Source organism: Microtus pennsylvanicus, chromosome 6 (assembly GCF_037038515.1).
Source record: "Microtus pennsylvanicus isolate mMicPen1 chromosome 6, mMicPen1.hap1, whole genome shotgun sequence".
NCBI classification, from domain to species: Eukaryota; Metazoa; Chordata; class Mammalia; order Rodentia; family Cricetidae; genus Microtus; species Microtus pennsylvanicus.
Window position 1 is genome coordinate 84967623 of NC_134584.1, and position 19347 is coordinate 84986969.

General features: G+C 47.0%; 1 protein-coding gene across 3 annotated transcripts; it reads left to right on the forward strand.

Moving 5' to 3' along the window:
* The first annotated feature begins 10784 nt into the window (after positions 1-10784).
* On the forward strand, positions 10785-19326 carry Ddx39a (DExD-box helicase 39A). 3 transcript variants are annotated; one of them, XM_075976628.1, is made up of 11 exons: positions 10785-10917; positions 15482-15693; positions 15845-15972; positions 16641-16733; positions 17048-17231; positions 17862-17980; positions 18309-18440; positions 18522-18631; positions 18714-18858; positions 18937-19084; positions 19178-19326. In XM_075976628.1, the coding sequence occupies exons 2-11, from the start codon at positions 15486-15488 to the stop codon at positions 19192-19194; spliced, it is 1284 nt and encodes a 427-aa protein (XP_075832743.1). In that variant the 5' UTR covers positions 10785-10917; positions 15482-15485; the 3' UTR covers positions 19195-19326. The 3 variants fall into 3 exon arrangements, with proteins under 3 accessions (XP_075832743.1, XP_075832744.1, XP_075832745.1); XM_075976629.1 differs by lacking the exon at positions 10785-10917 and adding an exon at positions 11090-11852; XM_075976630.1 differs by lacking the exons at positions 10785-10917; positions 15482-15693; positions 15845-15972; positions 16641-16733 and adding an exon at positions 17584-17644 and having other exon boundaries at positions 17057-17231.
* The last annotated feature ends 21 nt before the right edge of the window (positions 19327-19347 follow it).

The window sequence follows — 19347 nt, forward strand, 5'->3', positions numbered from 1 at the left end:
AGTGGTTAGGAGTGCTTACCATTTCTCCAGAAGACAAAAGACCATAGTTTGAGTCCCAGTAACCATATCCCATGTCCAATGGCTGAAACTCCAGCTCCAAGGAGATCTTCATACAGACATAGAAATAAAAATAAATCCAAAAAGAAATTAAACATTTTCTTTTTGAACAAAAAGTTAAATGACCTGTAAGCATGGCCTGACTTTCATGTGCCCAAAGGCTGGGCATGGATGTAGGTGCCTGTAACCTCTGCATCATGAGATGAGGCCAGCATCAGCCTAGCAGAAACGCGAGCTTCCTCTGCCTAGAGACCTTGGAAGCAAGAAGGACGTCCGGTGCCTCGTTTCGGCCTTCACACACATAGGTGAGAACAGAGAGAGGTGGTAGCCCAGGCTTGGATCCCAGGACTCCCAGGTAATGACAGAGGGTCAGGGGGTTCGAGATCATCCACTTTAAACCAGGCATGGTGCATATGCCTTTAATCCCAGATCTGGGGAGGCACAGGCAGGCGGATCTCTGAATTTGAGACCATGTTCTATGACAGAGCAAATTTTAGGACAGCCAGGATTGAAGAGAAACACTGTCTTGAAAAACCAAAAACACCTGGGCAGTGATGGTGCACACTTTTAATCCCAGGCAGAGGCGGAAGGAATTCTGAGTTCAAGGTCAGCCTGGTCTACAGAGTGACAGCCAGGGCTACACAGAGAAATCCCTTTCCAAAAAAAAAAAAATCCACTTGTCCACTTGACCCACTCTCCTTAGCTACTGAGTGGGTTTGAGGCCGGCCTCCTCGAACCACAAAAACAGGACTGGAGAGATAATCCATTGGTTCAAAGTTCTTCCAAAAATTCAGGTTTGAGTCCCAGCATCCACATGGTGGCTAACAACTGTCTGTAACTCCAGCCCATGGGAGCTGGTGCCCTCTTCTGATCTCTGTGGACATGACACACACGTACTGACACCCATGCAGGCAAAACACCCATTCACATAAAATAAATACACCTTAAAAATCAACAACCAGGAGAGAGGGGGAGCATAAATACTATGGGATAGATTTACCTAACATCAGTATTAAATGTATCACTCCAGGGGCTGAGGCAGGAGAGGTCAAGAGCTCCAGGTCAGCCTGGGCTACTTAGCCTAATTAGTTACTTTACCTCAGAAGGACAAATTAGACTCAGAGCACTTGCCTAGCATTTTTGAGGCCCTGGACTCCATCCCCACCACTATAAAACACAATGAAATAATGTGTTAAGGTAAATAAAATATGGTACTCTAGCACCAGGGAGGCCAAAGCAGGAGGACCAGGCTCTCTAAAAAGCTATCTCTGGGCTGAAGAGATGGCTCAGCAGTTAAGAGCACTGGGCGCTTTTCTAGAAGTTCTGAGTTCCATTCTCAGAAACCACATGGTGGCTTGCAACCATCCATAATGAGATATGGTGCCCTCTTCTGGCCCACAGGCATATGTAGGTGTGTATTATGTAAGTATGTATCATTGTATGCACAATAAATAAATAAATAAATAAATATCCCTACCCAGCAGTATGTCAGACCCAACAACCCAATAAACTGATAAAAAAAAAAAAACAGTGGAGCACATTAACCTAGAGAACTCTCTTCTCCACCCTCCACCATCGCAAGGGCTAAGAATGCTGACAGACAGCATCCGGAGCCTGTGAGACCAGGCTGGCCTCAGACTCACAGAGATCCACTTGCCTCTGTCTCCTGAGTGCTGGGATTAAAGATGTGCACCACCACCACCACCTGGTCTCAACGTGCATTTTAAAAATACCTTCAGCCGGGCGATGGTGACGCACGCCTTTAATCCCAGCACTCAGGAGGCAGAGGCAGGCGGATCTCTGTGAGTTCGAGACCAGCCTGGTCTACAGAGCTAGTTCCCGGACAGGCTCCAAAGCCACAGAGAAACCCTGTCTCAAAAAACCAAAAAAAAAAAAAAATACCTTCATTTAGCCAGCTGTCTGGCACAGGCCTTTGATCTCAGCACTGGAGAGCCAGAGGCCTGGGATTTCTGTGTGTTCTAGGCTAGTCTGGTCTACAGTGTGAGTTCCAGGACAGCCAGGAGAGAGACCCAGTCTCAAAATAATAATGATGATGATGATAAAGAAATAAAGATGGCTTGCTTCATCACTTTCTTTGTTCTGTGATGCTGCTTCTGTTTGGCCCACCAGACTTTGGGGTAACCTAAATCTATCTATTCCTGAGCCACAGTCACTCACATCTGGCTCCAGAATAAACTATGACTTATTTCCTTTGAGGTGTTTTGGGGTTGACATCTGCCCCCATCATGCAACAATTCACATCTGACTCCAGCATCCCAGCCTGGGTACATGTGGAGACTGTCACAATCAAAAAGGAAACAAAACAAAATGTATGATGCTGTGGGATAATGTTCTTATACACTGTAAAGATTTGTCACTCAGTTTGGTTTAATAAAATGCTGATTGGTCAGTAGCCAGGCAGGAAGCATAGGTGAAGCAACCAAACTAGAATAATTCTGAAATAAAATGAAAGGTGGAGACGTAGTCACCAGCCAGACTCAGAGGAAGCAAGATGAAAATGCCTTACCAAGAAAAGGTACTAAGTCATGTGGCTAAACATAGGCAAGAATTATGGGTTAGTATAAATTGTAAGAGCTAGTTAATAATAAGCCTGAGCTAACAGGCCAAACAGTTTATAATTAATGTAAACCTCTGCATGTTTCTTTGGGACTGAACTGCTGCGGGGCCAGGCAGGACAGAAACTTCCATCTACAGTATAATAGTTGGGCATGACAGCACACACATTTAATCCCAGATCTTGGGAGACAGAGGCAGGTGGATCCCTGTGAGTTCAAGGCCAGCCTGGTCTACAAAGCAAGCTGCAGGAAAGCCAGAGCTACACAGAGAAACCCAAATCAAACCAAACCAAAGACACAAAAAACTCAAAATTCTGATAGCAGCAGCTCACAGTCATGAGTTCCTGGCAGGCTCCAGTGACTTGATTCTGGCCCCTCGAGGATTAAGGCTATAGTCACGCTTAACAGGGTCGGGGTGTGGAGGGAGGGAGGACAGAGACTTTATCTAGAATGAGCTAGCTCAGTATTTTTTATTGAATTTATTAAATTGTGTATATGTGTAGAGACAAGCATGCCACCACATATGGCTTGAAGTCAGAGGACAATTGTGGGAGTAAACTCACAACTCTTCAGCACTCTCTCTTTCCACAACATGTTTTTGTTGTCTTGCATAGCCCAGGCTGGACTCAAACTTAATATATAACTAAGAATCTTTTTTGTTGTTGATGTTGTTAAGTCAGGGTTTCTCTGCATAGCCCTGGCTGTCCTAGAACTCTCTCTGCAGACCAGACTGGCTTTGAACTCAGATCTGCCTGCCTCTGTCTCCTGAGTGCTGGGATTAAAGGTGTGTGCCATCCAATTTATGCAGTACTCAGAGCTTTGAGAATGTAAACAAGACACTTTAACCCATGAATCACCCCTACTGGTTATGTACTGGGATTATGTAGTATTATGAAAACCTCTCCCTGGGCAATGATGGCCTTCAATCCCAGCACTCTGGAAGCAGAAACAGGCAGATCTCAGATCTCTGAATTTGAGGACAGGGTGGTCTACAGGGAGAGTTCCAGAACAGCCAGGGCTGTAACACAGAGAAACCCTGCCTCAAAAAACAAACAAACAAACAAAAAATCAATCAAACAAACAAAACATCTCTTACATTCTTAGAGACTGGTGCTTTTGGTAGACCTCACTGCCAGAGTTGATTCACCGTAAGGTCACTTGAGACTTAAAACTGCTATCCTACTATGTACTGAGCCTGTCTGTTTAAGAGAAAATATAAGTTCAGTCTCACTTGCCTTATATTTCCCATGTCAATTTTTACAACCTAAACTAATGCATAGCTGAAATCTCAAATTATGTACTGGTCTATGGCCTGACCCACAAATAATGCATGTGTGTTTATACATTGGTTATGATAATCATTTGCTGTAAACAACAAATATTGGAAATATGCACCATGGATGTTGAAATCAATATATGGGTACTGCTTGATAAACAATGGATATTTGTAATACTTTTTGTTACCTGGGTCAGTTGGATTTACTGACTTAATCCCTTGCAAACCTTGGTTAAAGATTTCCGTAAAGTAACCCTCATCCCTTCTCCATGGGATCCTCTCTGAGCTGGTCAAAAAAAAGGTAGGAGTGAAGCTCTTTGTTAAGATCCACATACAGGGACAGATTCACAGGACAGCTTTCAGGTAGGAACAGAGGCAGGCCTAAACAGACAGGAAGAGCAGTGTAGAGAATTCAAATCAGGCCTTGCTTTGATTTCTTTACTCAGTGTGACATGGAGGCATTATAGGTGACTCTGAGTTAATTATTAATTTGTCCAAACCAATTGCACTTTAGGAGACAGGATCTCACTAAATAGCCCAAGCTAATCTGGAATTTAAACTCCTCTTACCTCAGTTTGTCAACAAATGCTGGTATCACATGTAGTAATAAGAGCGGCAGGGCTGTGTTCCCAGCACCCCGGCCGCCTGCTCGGCTAGCTTATGCCCCAAAATAATTACACGGACACTGTATTCTTTTAATCACTGCTTGGCCCATTTCTATCTAGTCCTTACTGGCTAATTCTGATATCCCGATCAACCCATCTCTAATAATCTGTGAGCACCGGTCTTACCGGGAAGATTCTAGCCCAAGTCCATCCTGGGTCGGAGCTGGGGCATGGCATCTCTCTGAGGCATCTGCTCCTGAGAGGAGAGCTGTCGAGTCTGAGCTCACTTCCTCTTCCTCCAGGCATTCTGTTCTGTTTACTCCACCTACCTATGTCCTAACCAATAAAATGGGCCAAGGCAGTTCCTTTATTAGACAATGACCTTCCTCCATCAATCACAGGCATAAACCATGATCGTGAATGTGTTCTTGAGAACAAAACATTTCATTTCTTGTTTGTGTGTGTATGTGTGCACATGTGCTGTGGGACAATGATCTTGTACACCATAAAGATTTATCACTTGTATTGCTTTGATAAAATGCTGATTGGTCAGTAGCCAGGCAGGAAGTATGGACAAGGCAACCAGATAGGAAAAAGAGGTGGGGCGATGAGAACAGGAGATTTCTGGGAAGAGGAAAAGACTCAGTCTGCAGTCATCTCCCAGAGGCAGAGGAAGCAAGATGAGAATGCTGCACTAATAAAAGGTACCAAGCTGTGTGGCTGACACAGACAAGAATTATGGGTTAAGATGTAAGAGTTAATAAGAAGCCTGAGCTAATAGACCAACCAGTTTATGACTAATGTAGACCTCTGTGTGTTTCTTTGGGACTGAATGGCTACAGGACCAGGTGAGACAGAAATCTCTGTCAACAAATGGCGTGAACGTGGACAACTAAATCTACTTAAAACCTGAGAGAGCTTGGGAAGGAATTCTAATCACAAAAGAACAGAGTTAAGTGTGGCTTCTTGGTAGAAGCATTTTCTCAGATGGGCTCTGTTTGCTAGAGGCAAGTGTTTCTCATTTAAGAGAGACTTCCTGACTCAATTTTAGCTGCAAAAACCTTGCAGCCCTTTCAAGAGGTCCTGCCACAAAATACTTAAATGGTATTTATGAAGCTATAGAGTTGTGGCAATAAACATGGCTCCTGCCAGTACCTCTGCCATGAAGCTAGACTCTCAGAAAGCTAAGGAATGATCTGGATCCAGCCAGCAAAGCCACAGCTTTAATTCTAGCCATATTGCTTAGCAAATTAAAGACTCATGTGGTCAGAAAAAGAGAGATATACAGTAAAGATAGATTTAGATGAAAAAAACCTATAAACAGTTTAGAGTGTGTTTAAAAATATATGTAGGCTTGGAAGAGAAAAGAAAAAAGGATAAATTCCTTAAAATAAAAAAGAAAGAAAGCGAGTAGTTGGGTGTGCTGGCACACACCTTTAATCCCAACACTTGGGGAGGCAGAGGCAGGTAGCTCTCTGTGAGTTCAAGAACAACCTGATTTACAGAGTGAGCGTCAGGACAGCCAAAGATACATAGAGAAACCTAATCTCAAAAAACCAAAAATTAAAAATAAAAATGAGTTTAAAATAAAGCCACGTAAAAATGGAAAATACACAGAGAGTCTGGATACTGTACACTATTGTGTTGTCTTTGAATTGTTTGATGGCTGAGGAAAAAGCAAAAGCTGCTAAAAAAACATTTGATTATAAATTTCTGGATTAATCTAACATACATATTTTGAAAATGCCTTGACTTCAAAATTTAAGTCAAAAGCTATGTTACTTTGGAGAAGAGATTTTGCTTTTGTTTCCACAGGAAATGAGAGGGTGTGGATTCATTCTGGGCTAAGAAAAATCATGTTTGATCAAGGAGACCCCCTGAGAAATCTCCAGTAGGAGCAGATGGCCCAGATATTTGAGTTCTACATCCAGAACAGCCACAAGACTGCTGGCTGAGATGATCAAGCCTCACAGAATATTTCAGTCAGGACTTGACCATAATTCTAAATTTTCTTTAGGTCCCTGTAAGATTATCAGTACCCCAATCAGCAGGAATTAGCCTGGAAAACTATACCCACATTTCCCAAAAAAAAATGGATTATGGATGTTTGTCTTTGTTTAGACTGTTGGTTACAAATTGTTATGGATAATGGTCTGGAAAAAAAGCTAAATAAAGGAGATTAGATTCAGAATTCTTGTTTTGAAAAAAAGGTGGGGGAGTGCTGTGGGACAATGATCTTCACAACAGACCTCTGTGTGTTTCTTTGGGACTGAACGGCTGCAGGACTGGGCTGGACAGAAACCTCTGGCAACATGCATGCACACCTGTGCGAATCATACGACTATTAAGGATCCATTCTCTCCTTTTTCAACCTTTATGTAGTTTTCAGAGAATTAAAGACTTTCAGGCCAGCCTGGGCTACATGAAACCCTACCTCAAAAAGTCAAAACCAGAGCCAGGAAGCGGTGGTGCAGGCCTTTAGTCCCAGTTCTGGGAGGCAGAGGCAAGCAAATCTCCAAGTTTGAGGTCAGTCTGGTCTACAGAGCAAGTTCCAGGACAGTCAGGACTACACAAAGGAACCCTGACTCAAAAATCAAATAATAATAGTAATAATAATAACAAAATAAAATAGGAAAAAAATCAAAACCAGGGCTGAAGTGTCGGCTCAGTGGTTAAGAGCCTTTGCTGCTCTTGCAGTGGACAGGGGTTTGGTTCCCAGTATCCATGTGACAGCTCATAATCACCTGTAACTCCAGTTCCAGGGAATCCAGTGCCATCTTCGGACCTCTGGTAGACCAGGCACACATGTGGCACATATAATATATGCAGACAAAAGGCTCATACACATAACATGTTGTGGGAATTCAGTCCAATAGGCAATTGTATTGGGGCAGCTTGGCCCAATGGGTGTGATCTTCTCTTGGGATACTTGATCCAATAAGAACTGGGCGCAATGGGGTCGCACAGACAGTATAGGAACTGGCAGAGCCACAACTTGGAGTTTGAAGTCAGCTTGGTCTACAAAGAGAGTTCCATGACAGTCAGTGCTTCACAGAGAAACCCTGTCTCAAAAAATTAAAATAAAATTAAATAAAATAAAGCCAGGTGTGATGGCCACACACCTTTAATCCCAGCACTGACAGCCAGAGCCAGGATCCATTATGACCTACATGGTATGTTCCAGGTCAGCCAAGGTTGAATAGTGAAACCCTCTCTCAAAAGTAAATAAAATAAGGCCGGGCGGTGGTGGCGCACGCCTTTAATCCCAGCACTCGGGAGGCAGAGGCAGGCGGATCTCTGTGAGTTCGAGACCAGCCTGGTCTACAGAGCTAGTTCCAGGACAGGCTCCAAAGCCACAGAGAAACCCTGTCTCGAAAAACCAAAAAAAGAAAAAAGAAAAAAAAGTAAATAAAATAAAAATGAGGTGTAGTGGCCTACCCATTTAATCCCAGGACTCAAGAGGCAGAGGCAGACAGATCCTGTGAGTCTGAAGCCAGCTTGGTCTACATAGAGAGTTCCAAGCCAGCCAGAGGTACATGGCAAGACCCTGTTTCAATAAACAAACAAATAAATAAATATAAACAAAGGACCAATGAGATGGTGGTACTTGCTGCCAAGCCTGGATGACCTGAATTTGATCTTCAGGACTCCCTGATTTCTATACACACTCCTTCCCCCTCAAAAACCAGAAAAATATAAAAATAAATGACCCCATGTGTGTCCCCATCCTCCCAAATGATAATGGTCTAATCATCTGAAAGTGTAAGGAAACCCCCAATTAAATGCTTTCTTTTATGAGTTGTTGTGGTCATAACTGGGAGTAGTTTTGGTTCTGCAGGGATGGAAATGCTTCAGGCATACTGGGCTAGTGCTGTCTTTGAGTTGCAACCCAGATCTCTTTGGACACTTTTCTTTTCTTTCCTTTTCTCTCTTTCTTTCTTTCTTCCTTTCTTTACTTCTTTCTTTCTTTTTTATTTTTATTTGAGACAGTGTCTCTTCATAGCTCTGGCTATCCTGGAATTTACTGTGTAGACTAGGCTGGCCTCAAACTCAATAATACTGCCTGCCTCTAACTATACTATGTAGATCAGGCTGGTTGAACTCACAATTCTCTGCGTCTGGATTGTTGGGATTAAAGGTGTGTGCCACTATGGCGTGGTTTTGTTTTTGAGATTGAGTCTTACTATGTAACCCTAGCTGTGCTGGAACTCACTACGTCAGCTAGAGTCCACTGCCTCGCCTCAGCCTCCCAAGTGCTAGAATTAAAGGTGCTTTAAATTTTTTTCTTCAATATAAGTGTGGAACACAGGATCTTGTGAATGCTACATAAGTGCTCTGCCACTGAGTTACACTCCAACTCTCGTTAAAGTTTTGTTAACGACCGGGTGATGGTGGCACACACCTTTAATCCCAGCACTTGGGAGGCAGAGGCAGGCAGATCTCTATGATCTCGAGGCCTGCATGGTCTACAGAGAGAGTTCCAGGACAGTCAAGGCTATGCAAAGAAACCCTGTCTGGGGGGTTGGGAGGTGAGTAGGGGGACAATGACTAAGTCAAAGCACCCAGTTTGGAATCTCCAGTTGACAGGGGGGCATTCCAGCCCCTCCACCCCAGTATGCTAAGCAGCAGCTCCCTGAAGATCAGCGGCTCCCCCCTGATGCCCTGGATGAACCCACACCCTCTCCTGGATTTCTCTTCTCTTGGAACCACCTGACAATACTTTGCTTAGATTAAATCTGGATTTATGAATTCTTAATTCCGGCTCAGTTTGATTGGCTGTGTCAGCGGAGAGCCTTAATACTGGGAACAGAAACCATCCACAAGTTTTGTTCATTACTGTCAAGGCAGGCCCGGTGGTGGTCTCCAGTGATCCCAGCTACGAGTGTCTGAAGAAAGAAAGAAAGCAGGGTTTAGACATTAGCAGCTAGAGCAGGCTTTATTTTACCTGGTAAATGTTCTCTGTATCTGACTACACCATGACCGGGATGTAGCACCCAGCAACACAGTGACCAGAGTTCCAGACAATGCAGACCACGTGTGCTTTAAGACTGGGTTTGTTTTTGTAGCTAAAGATGGGGAAGGGAGAAGGGGGTTTCACAGGGACAGAATGGGGAAGTTTTTCTATAAGGTGGATTTGAGGCTGCAGGGTCTGTTGTCTCTTTCTGTAATGTCCAAATAGCTGGCTTCCTGGAGCTATGAGCTCAGTTTAGAACCTCCACTTCTTTTTTTTTTTTTTGGAAGGGATTCTTTTACTAGGGAAGATGAGGCAGGAGATCAACTGAGCCCATTGTGTACAACGTAGGAGTAAACGTTTTGTTTTTGTTTTTGATATTTTTAAAGGTTAAAAAAAAGTTGGGCCACCTCTACCTTTAAAATGATTAACTGACAAGGCTGGGTTGGCCAAAGATCTATGGCATCAGAGAAATTACAGGCCTTAAAATAGCTGGCTCAGAAGAAGCTAAGTGCTCAACATATTTTTTGGCGGGTGGAGACTTTTTATGACTGCTTCTATTTCCTTAGGGGTTATAAGTATATTTATGTTGTTCATTTGGTCTTGATTTAATTTTGGTATGTGGTACCTTTTCAGAAAAAAAATTCATTTCCTTTAAATGTTGCAATTTTGTGAAGTACGTGTTTTTGAAGTATGACCTGATCATTCTCTGGATTTCTGAAGTGTCTGTTATTAAGTTCCCCTTTTTATTTTTGATTTTGTTCATTTGACTATTTTCTTTTTGCCTTTTGGTTAGTTTGAATAAAGTTTGGCTTATCTTATTGATTTTCTCAAAAAAAAAAGTTGGGGCCAGGCGGTGGTGGCGCACACCTTTAACCCAAATATTCAGGAGGCAGAGGCAGGTGAATGAATCTTTGAGTTCAAAGCCAGCCTGGTCTACAGAGCGAGTTCCAGGGCAGCCAAGACTACACAGAAAAATCCTCGGGGGGGGGACCAAACAACCGATGAACCAGTCAGAAATCTCACGACAGCCAGGAAACTACACTTTAAAAGGGTGGGGCACAAGCATAGGCAATTAACAGGCCGTTGCCAGTACTAAATATGGCAGCATCCACTCAGGGCTCAACTCACCTCACGTGACGGGGCGGAGCTTATGATTCGCTCAACACCCCCCCCCCACACACACACCCGGACACGCCCACTTCTGGATTGCCCAATGAACCTGAGCTTTTTTAGGCACGCCCTTTCGTCCCTTCCACCAATAGCCGGCCGACAGCGTCCTTATAATCCAATCGTCATTTCCCTCCTCCGTTGAGTGATAAGACAGCGGCCCAGTGAGCAGGACTCGAGTCGGGCTCCAGACAGGAACCGTTGCAGCTCGCGTCCAGAGGCGCGACGTACAAGCCGACGGGCGGTTCTCTTCGCAGCTCGCGGACGCGAACCGTGCGACAGGTAAGTGGTGGGTTCCGAGCTCGGGCCGCGGTGCGGGGCTGTGGGTTTGCTGAAGCGGACGCCGCGGTGCAGCGGGAGGAGCCGGCTCGAGGCGGCTGGGCAGTTAGGCACCCACCTCGATTTGGCAGCCGTTGGGGTCCCTTGCGCATGCGCCAGGGGCGGGCCAGCCGTTAGTGCGTCGGCTTCCGGGTGCGATGTTAGGGCTGCACCCCGACACCCGCCTGTGTATGGTGGCGGGATCGAAGCAGAGGGCGGTTTCACGCTGGAGTTCGGGACGACCCAGGCTTCGGCTTCGCGAGTTTGCAGTCACCTCCCTCCCATGTGGCTCTGCCGCTCCCCCGGCCGGCGTGGCGACCCACCGGAGCCCGATTCTTCACCCGGGGTCGCTTTCCGCGTGTGAGCCGGTCCAGCCCGGTTGCAGCTCAGCTTCCCTGGACCTGATTGGAACTTGTTTGGGGCAGCCACTTCCTGGGTTCACTTCTTTCATTTTCTGTTCCTGATAAAACCGAGGCCTGTCGCATTTGGGGGTATCCGCTCCAAGTAGCACCCCAACCCGTTCCTGGAACATTTGGTGTTGGTGTATCACAGCTCCTTTTTCGAGACAGGATCTCTCTACAAAGTCCTGGAATTTGAAGACCAGATCAGCCTCGAACTCACTGAGATTCACTTGCATCTGCCTCCAGAGCTCTGGGATTAAAGACGTGTGCCACTTGGTCCCGCTTCACATTTATTCCTTAAATAGCACAAGAAACGTTTTTAGAGCTATACTGCCTAAAAACATGAGGGGCCATAAGATAGGTTCTCGTGGAGTCGAGGCTGTCCTTGAACTTTTAATTTGTGTGTGTGTGAACCGAGTTCCTTGTGTGCAGGTGTTCCTGGAGGCCGGAAGAGGGAGTCGAACTTCCTGTACCTGGAGTTAGAACGTGGTTGTTAGGGTAGGTTGAAAGTTAGGTTGAGAACACTAACTCAGGTTGTCTGAAAGCAGCATTTTAACCGCTCCGCCCCCCTCTCCTGGCTAGTCTTGAACTCTTTAAGATTTTTGTTGTCGTCATTGAGACAGGATCTCACTGTGTAGCCTTTGCTGGCCGGAACTCACAGGGTTCTGCCGGCCCCAGCCTCAGGCATTTTTTAAAGTTCATTTTAAATCCCTGCGGCTGTGACACAAGCCTTTAATCCCAGCACTCGGGAGGCAGAGGCAGGCTGATCTCTGAGTTCGAGGCCAGCCTGGTCTACAAGAGTTAGTTCCAGGACAGGCTCTGAAAACTCTCAGGGGAGTGAGGGAAAGTGTTAATTTTAATATATGCTTGGCATTGCTTAGAAATTTAAGCACACATGTCCTGGGCTGTCTAGCTTCTCTCTCCTAGCTGTCTGCTTTAGTCCTGTCGCCGGGGTCTGGTGCTTTAGTGACTGATAAACTTTTTTTTGAAGATTTTATTAGACAGTGTTCTGTCTGCACACTAGAAGAGGACACCAGATCTCATTACAGATGGTTGTGAGTTGCCATGTGGTTGTTGGTACTTGAACTTAGGACCCCTACAAGAGCGGCCAGTGCTCTTAACCTGGCGGTACTCTCCAGCCCCCACTGATAACTTTTGAAGGCATTTTTATTTTGTGTATGTGTGTAGATCAGGGCCATTTGTCAGTTTTCCGCTATGTCGAGTTTGGGGAATCGTACCTTTACCTACTGGGTAGTAAGTAACCTTTCTTGATGGGCAAATGTCCTGGAACTCAGAGATCCTGCCTCTTCCTCTTGAGAACTGGGATCAAAGGTGTGTGCCACCACACCTAGCTGAGGAGAGCTTTTTTAAATTGATGCTAAAAGGAAGTACACGTCTGAAGAATAAGCACCCTACTAAGTGTGCGTTGGAGAGGGGAGGTCATGACCGTGTGCAGGCAGCAACTGCAATAGTGTAAGGTGTGTGTGGGGTTTGTTGTTAAGATAGGATCTCATTGCAGTCCTGGCTGTGTAGACAAGGCTGGCCTGGAACTCACAGAGATCTGCTTGCTTCTGCCCTGAGTGCTAGGATTAAGGATGTGTGCTACCACCTGGCATTATGAAAATATTTTATTTGATGGTGGTGGTGACCAACAACTTAATCCCAGCACTTGAGAGTGGGAGGAGGATCTCTGAGTGTACAGAACGAGTTCCTGGACAACTAGGGCTATACACAGAGAAACCCTGTCACAAAAAAGAAAGAAAAAAAATGAAGCATTGGTTTTTGTTGCATTGTGGATGTGCACTGAGAACAGTGCAGAATGAAGGATTGAAGAAGTGAAAGGCCACGTGATGCTGTCTGAATCTGTTTATAGAAAATGTCCAGGAAAAGCTAGTCTTCAGAGATGAGAAGCAGATTAGTGGTTCTGGGAGGTAGGTGGAGGCTAAAGGGTAGAGGTAGTTTCACTTTTGTGGTTGGGAATGAAGACCGGGGCCTCTCACAGGCTCTGCATCTACCCCTGAGCCACACCTCCAGACCCAGAGTCTTTTTTTTTTTAAGTTTATTCATTTTATTTTCTGTGACCGTTTTGCCTGAATACATTTATATTACTGAGGGCATGCTTTATGACTGGAGGTCAGAGGACATTGGGTCTCCTGGAACAGGAGTAAACCATGTGGGTGCTGGGAATCGAACCCTAATCTTCTGAAACTTAACCACTGAGCCATCTCTCCAGTCCATCATCAGGTTTTCTCTTATAAAGGTGGTGGCGTATGTTAGAGTTGATTGTGCTGATGCCGACATGTTTGTTGACTCCTAAATTATGTACTTTGGAGAATTGTATAGCATTTGACTGTTTTCAGTAAAGCTGTTCCAATTTTAAATAAAAAAGGCCTTCACCTTGGGGCCAGCATGGTTTCCTATGTGAGAAGTGACTAGGTAGACATGACTGGATTTGGTGAGTGGGCTTGCTGGACAGGATTTGCTGCTCAGTCAAGACTGTCTCTGAGAATAGAATAACTTTCTGAGATGGATGCGGCCTCGAGGAGAAACAGAAATCTTTGCCCTAGGCCTTTTGAGTTCAACTCCTAAGGGTATGAGAAAATAACTGAGAACTAGTCTGGAGTGGAAAGGCATATGACCGGAAACAAAGTTGGGACCTTAGCATAGACGTGGCTGAATTTGGATAAAGTCAGAGGGAAGAAAGAGGGCCAGAAGTGGGTCTAGTATGTTAGCGTCTGACCTCAGCAGACCAGGGACAACAGTAGATGAGCCTGGCTGGTATATGCCTTGTACTTGGCATTTGAGGAATTAATGAAGTGAGCGGGGAGCTTGTCCCCTGTGAATTCCATTTAGCATCTCAGCTGGCTGGCTTTCTTGCTTGCCTGGCCCAATGGGAACCCTTTTCATAAAAGCACTTAATGATTCCCCTGTGTTGACCACAAACAGCCAGGGTGGGGTGGGCAGGGCAGGGCAGATGCTGCCTGCTCCCTTGCCACCATTCCTTTCTCAGCACCCAGGCAGCCACAACTGCAGGTCCTAGGTCTTGCTTCATTCAGGTTCTGGGAGGTCCTTGGAGGGGATGGGTCTGAGGAGCCTTATTAGTGCTGAAATTTGAATGTCAGGGAGGGCACATTATCAGGCAAGGTGGTGTCTGCCTGTAATTCAGAAACTTGTACGGCAAAGACAGGAGGATCACTGCAAGTTCTGGACCAGCCTATATATATATATAGTAAGATCTTTTGTATTTTTTAAAGATTTCTTTATTTATTATATATACAATATTCTGTCTGCATGTTTGCCTGCACACAGTAGAGGGCATCAGATCTCATAGCCGTTGTGAGCCACCATGTGGTTGCTGGAAAAGCAGTCAGTGCTCTTAACCTCTGAGCCATCTCTCTAGCTCTATTAAGATCTTTTAAAAAACAAAACAAAAACCTCACAAAGAAAGGGAGGAATTCCTCAGTTAGTGAATGCTTGTCAAGGAGACACAAGCCCCAGCATGATACTAAAAAAGGAAAAAAGTGAGGTGGCATACACCTGTGATCCCAACACTTGGGAGGCAGAGGCAGGCAGATCCCTATGACTTCGAGGCCAGCCTGGTCTACATAGCAAGTCTCGGACAGCCAGGGTGATGTAGTGAGATCTGTTTCAAAAACAAAAGTTGAGTGTGCAGAGACTTAGGAGCAGGGCATCCTTGGGGTGGAAGGATGGTCTGATGAGATGAAGAAGGGGGAAGGAATCAGAGGCCAGGCCAGGAGGTGTGATCACTATCACGTATTTTATCTGTGGTGTTGGGGACAGAACCTGCTAGGTAAGTGCTCTATCACTGAGCCTCATCCCCAGCTGTAATGTGGGATTGGTATTTCACTGAAGACCTTAGCATGCTTGACGGTGGTGGCATTGGATGGGGGAGTGCGGTATGTAGCAGATGAGAGGTTGCTGGGAGGGTGGTGATAAGGGGCAGTAGGCCAAAGTGGGAGGCACTGTGTAGGCACACCACTGAGCTCTGCCTGCTTAAGGGTTTGCCCTGCCAACCCCTTTCCTGACCTGCCTTCTCTATCTACCAAGTGGGTTTTCCTGCCTGCATCTCAGCTTCATCTCTGCCTCCCTCTGCCTTCTGTTCTCAGTGCCATGGCAGAACAAGATGTGGAAAATGAGCTTTTGGACTATGATGAAGATGAAGAGCCCCAAGCACCCCAGGAGAGCACTCCAGCTCCCCCAAAGAAAGATGTCAAAGGGTCTTACGTGTCCATTCACAGTTCCGGTTTCCGGGACTTTCTGCTGAAGCCGGAGCTCCTGAGAGCCATAGTTGACTGTGGCTTTGAGCATCCTTCAGAGGGTATGTTTCCCTGGTGTCACCCCCCTCCCAGCCACACCCGCCCCACGAGTCAGTTATCAGCAGTCCCTGTGCAAGTAACCTGACCTCTGCCAGAGGAGTGTGCAGGGAGGCAGCATCCAGTCTCTTACTCATTTACCCTTTTCTTCCTCAGTCCAGCATGAGTGTATTCCCCAGGCCATTCTGGGTATGGATGTCCTGTGCCAGGCCAAGTCTGGAATGGGTAAGACAGCTGTGTTTGTGCTGGCCACCCTGCAGCAGATCGAGCCCATCAATGGCCAGGTAAGGGTGTGGGTTTCTTTCTGGGCTGGGATCCCATGTGTGCAGCTTTGGGTGTCATGAAACTTTCATAGTCTCTGTGTACTTTTGATTTTAAGCTGAGGATTGAAGCTATAGTGACAGTAACAGTCCCCAGTGTTACTGCTGATTTGTTATGCAGGTGTTCTAATACCACCATTGTAGGTCAACTACAAGGTCTTAAGAGTTATACTTGAGTCCAGGATAGGAAGCTGAGGCAGGATTGAGAGTTCCAAGCTATGGGAAGACTCTGTTTAACAAAGAATGTCAGGTTGGGGTGTGCTGGAGTTTGTGTGGTAGAGCTCTTGAGTGGCATGTGTGAGGCCTTGGTGTGTATCCTTGGGTGGGTGGGTGTCTTTTTCAGGGCATGGCACAAGTGTGGTGAGGGCTATGCTGTGGGTGGGTGAGAAGACATGCCATCCTGGGGTAACCCTTTCGTTGCTACCTTTCTGTTCCTGGCCTCTTGAGGGAAACAGGCTTTAGTTGCCATGAGAGAGTTTGAGGAGGATAGGTAGGCTTAAGGAGAAGGTGGAGATAGATGTTCGGGCCTTCAAGCAGCTTGTGTGGAAGGAACTATCGTAATAGGCACACCGTGTGTTGGGGTGGATGGGTGTGGATTCTGGGAAAGCATGTGTTTCTTGCCTTCTCTGCAGGTATCAGTACTGGTCATGTGCCATACAAGGGAGCTGGCCTTCCAGATCAGCAAGGAATATGAGCGCTTCTCTAAGTACATGCCCAGCGTTAAGGTAAGCCTCCTTGGGTGCTGTGTTGGGTCATGCTGGCCTCAGCTCCAGCCCGTGGCATTTATCAAGCTTAAGGTTAGTGGTAATTTGTGTTCTTAAGTCTGATGAATTATGCCCAGCCTCCACAGGCTTGTGCTGGTCCCAGGTGTCTCTTTTCATCAGAGCTAGCCTCTCAGGCTTGCCCCTGCTCTTCCGGCTTGCCTGGATTTTGAGAGAGTGGGGCTGGTGTACCAGATGCCCCCAGGATGGGTGAAGCCTATGCTGCAAATATCACTGATCCCAGAAAGGTGAAAACAGCTCCTTTTCTGTCCCCATAGGTATCTGTGTTCTTTGGGGGCCTTTCCATTAAGAAAGATGAAGATGTGTTGAAGAAGAACTGTCCCCATGTTGTGGTGGGGACACCAGGCCGGATCCTGGCACTTGTACGGAGCAGGAGCCTCAACCTAAGGAATGTGAAGCACTTTGTGCTAGATGAGTGTGACAAGATGCTGGAGCAGCTGGGTGAGCATCCCACTGGCCTGCCCAGCCAGTTCCCCACTCAGAGTCACGGCAGTTTTCTAGGGGGCCTGATGGATGGGACAGTGGGTCACATGGGTGGCCAGAACTCAGGGCTCCTGGGAGAAGTCTAAGGGAATGTCCAGTGTTGACAGAGTATGTGCTGCTTCTGAGCCCAAGTTGAGTGGAACCATAGGCCCCATCCCTTTAGAGTTGCCATCCCTTTAGGACATGTAGGCATACCCAGGGGATCTGGAGGAATAGTGTGGCCTCTGCCACCCATCGGGGGCTGGGAGAGATGGGCATGTGTCCTGGGAAGCCACTGCAGCTCTCACGCCAGCGGGTGTCTCTGCCTCAGGCTCCCTTTCCCGAAGCATGGCTCAAGGCGCACTGGCAGAGCCGCTCCATGCTGGCAGCGAGTAAGTGGACCGCGGCTCCTCCCATGCCTGCGCTCCCGCACGCCCGCCCATCCGAGCCCAGCCCCTCAGGCAGCGGGGGACACCCCTGGGCCCACTCCACCATGACCATGGTGCCAATGTTCTCTGGCCCAGGTTGGGGAGGGCTGGTTCCTCTCTGGTGTGGGTCTGCTCAGTCAGACAGGACACTCAGCTTGTTGTATGTTGGCATCCCATCCAGACATGCGCCGGGACGTGCAAGAGATCTTTCGCCTGACACCCCATGAAAAGCAGTGTATGATGTTCAGCGCCACCCTGAGCAAGGAGATCCGGCCAGTCTGCAGGAAGTTCATGCAGGATGTGAGTAGGGGATGGCCCGGCTAGCCACCTGCCTACTGTGGCCAACAACTGAGGGCAGCAGCTTTGGCTCTCCCAGGGCCTGAGCCACTCCACGACACACCAGCCTCACTTCCCCTGGTTTGTCAGACTAGGAGCTGAGAGTGGTCTGCACCCGAGCCAGAGCAGAGCTTACATCTGGCTTTTGGGAGGGAATTGTTTACTGAGGTTGGATGCAACAGGCCCTCTGGAAGTCATCACTACAGAGGAACTGTTCCCTGGAAGGTTCCGGGCACATGAGATGCCCAGAAGTAAGCCCTACTTGCTTCTTCCTGCTTCCTTTCCTATACAGCCCATGGAAGTGTTTGTGGATGACGAGACCAAGCTCACACTGCACGGCCTACAGCAGTACTATGTCAAGCTCAAGGACAGCGAGAAGAACCGGAAACTCTTTGACCTCCTTGACGTCCTAGAGTTTAACCAGGTGATGTTCCTACTTGCCCACACCAGGATCTGGGACCATGGGTGATTCTCCATGGGCCTAACTAGCATTCTCTTTCTTGAGGTGGTGATCTTTGTCAAGTCTGTGCAACGCTGCATGGCCCTGGCCCAGCTCCTAGTGGAACAGAACTTCCCAGCCATTGCCATTCACCGAGGCATGCCCCAGGAGGAGCGGTGAGTGCATGATGTCCACCATGGCCAAGGGTGCCCCTGGGACCCACCTGTGTTTGATGTCTCTGTTTGTCTCCCACTCTAGCCTGTCCCGCTACCAGCAGTTCAAGGACTTCCAGCGGCGCATCCTGGTAGCTACCAATCTGTTTGGTAGAGGTATGGACATTGAGCGAGTGAACATTGTCTTCAACTATGACATGCCAGAGGACTCAGACACCTACCTTCACCGGGTGAGTGAGTGCCCCCTCCCAGTGTGGGTGGATCAGGACCCTATCTTTCTCAGATCTGCTGACCCCATTTCCCTGCAGGTGGCTCGTGCTGGTCGCTTTGGTACTAAAGGCCTGGCGGTCACTTTTGTATCTGATGAGAACGATGCCAAAATCCTCAATGATGTTCAGGACCGGTTTGAAGTGAATGTGGCAGAGCTTCCAGAAGAAATAGATATCTCTACATACAGTAAGTTGCTAGGGCCATTCTGGGCACAGGAGAGCTGGACTTCCAGAGCAAGGCCCCTCCTCCCTCACTGCCTCACTCTTCTTGTCTTTACAGTTGAACAGAGCCGATAACCATACGTGTAACCAAGGACCACGGCCACCTTTCCCACCTGCTGCTCCAGATCCTCTTCCTAGATAATAGATGGGTGTATCTTTTTATTGTTCCAAAGCTGTAGTTATGTAAGAATAAAGTTTTATTGTGGACGCCTGGCTCCCGACCATCTT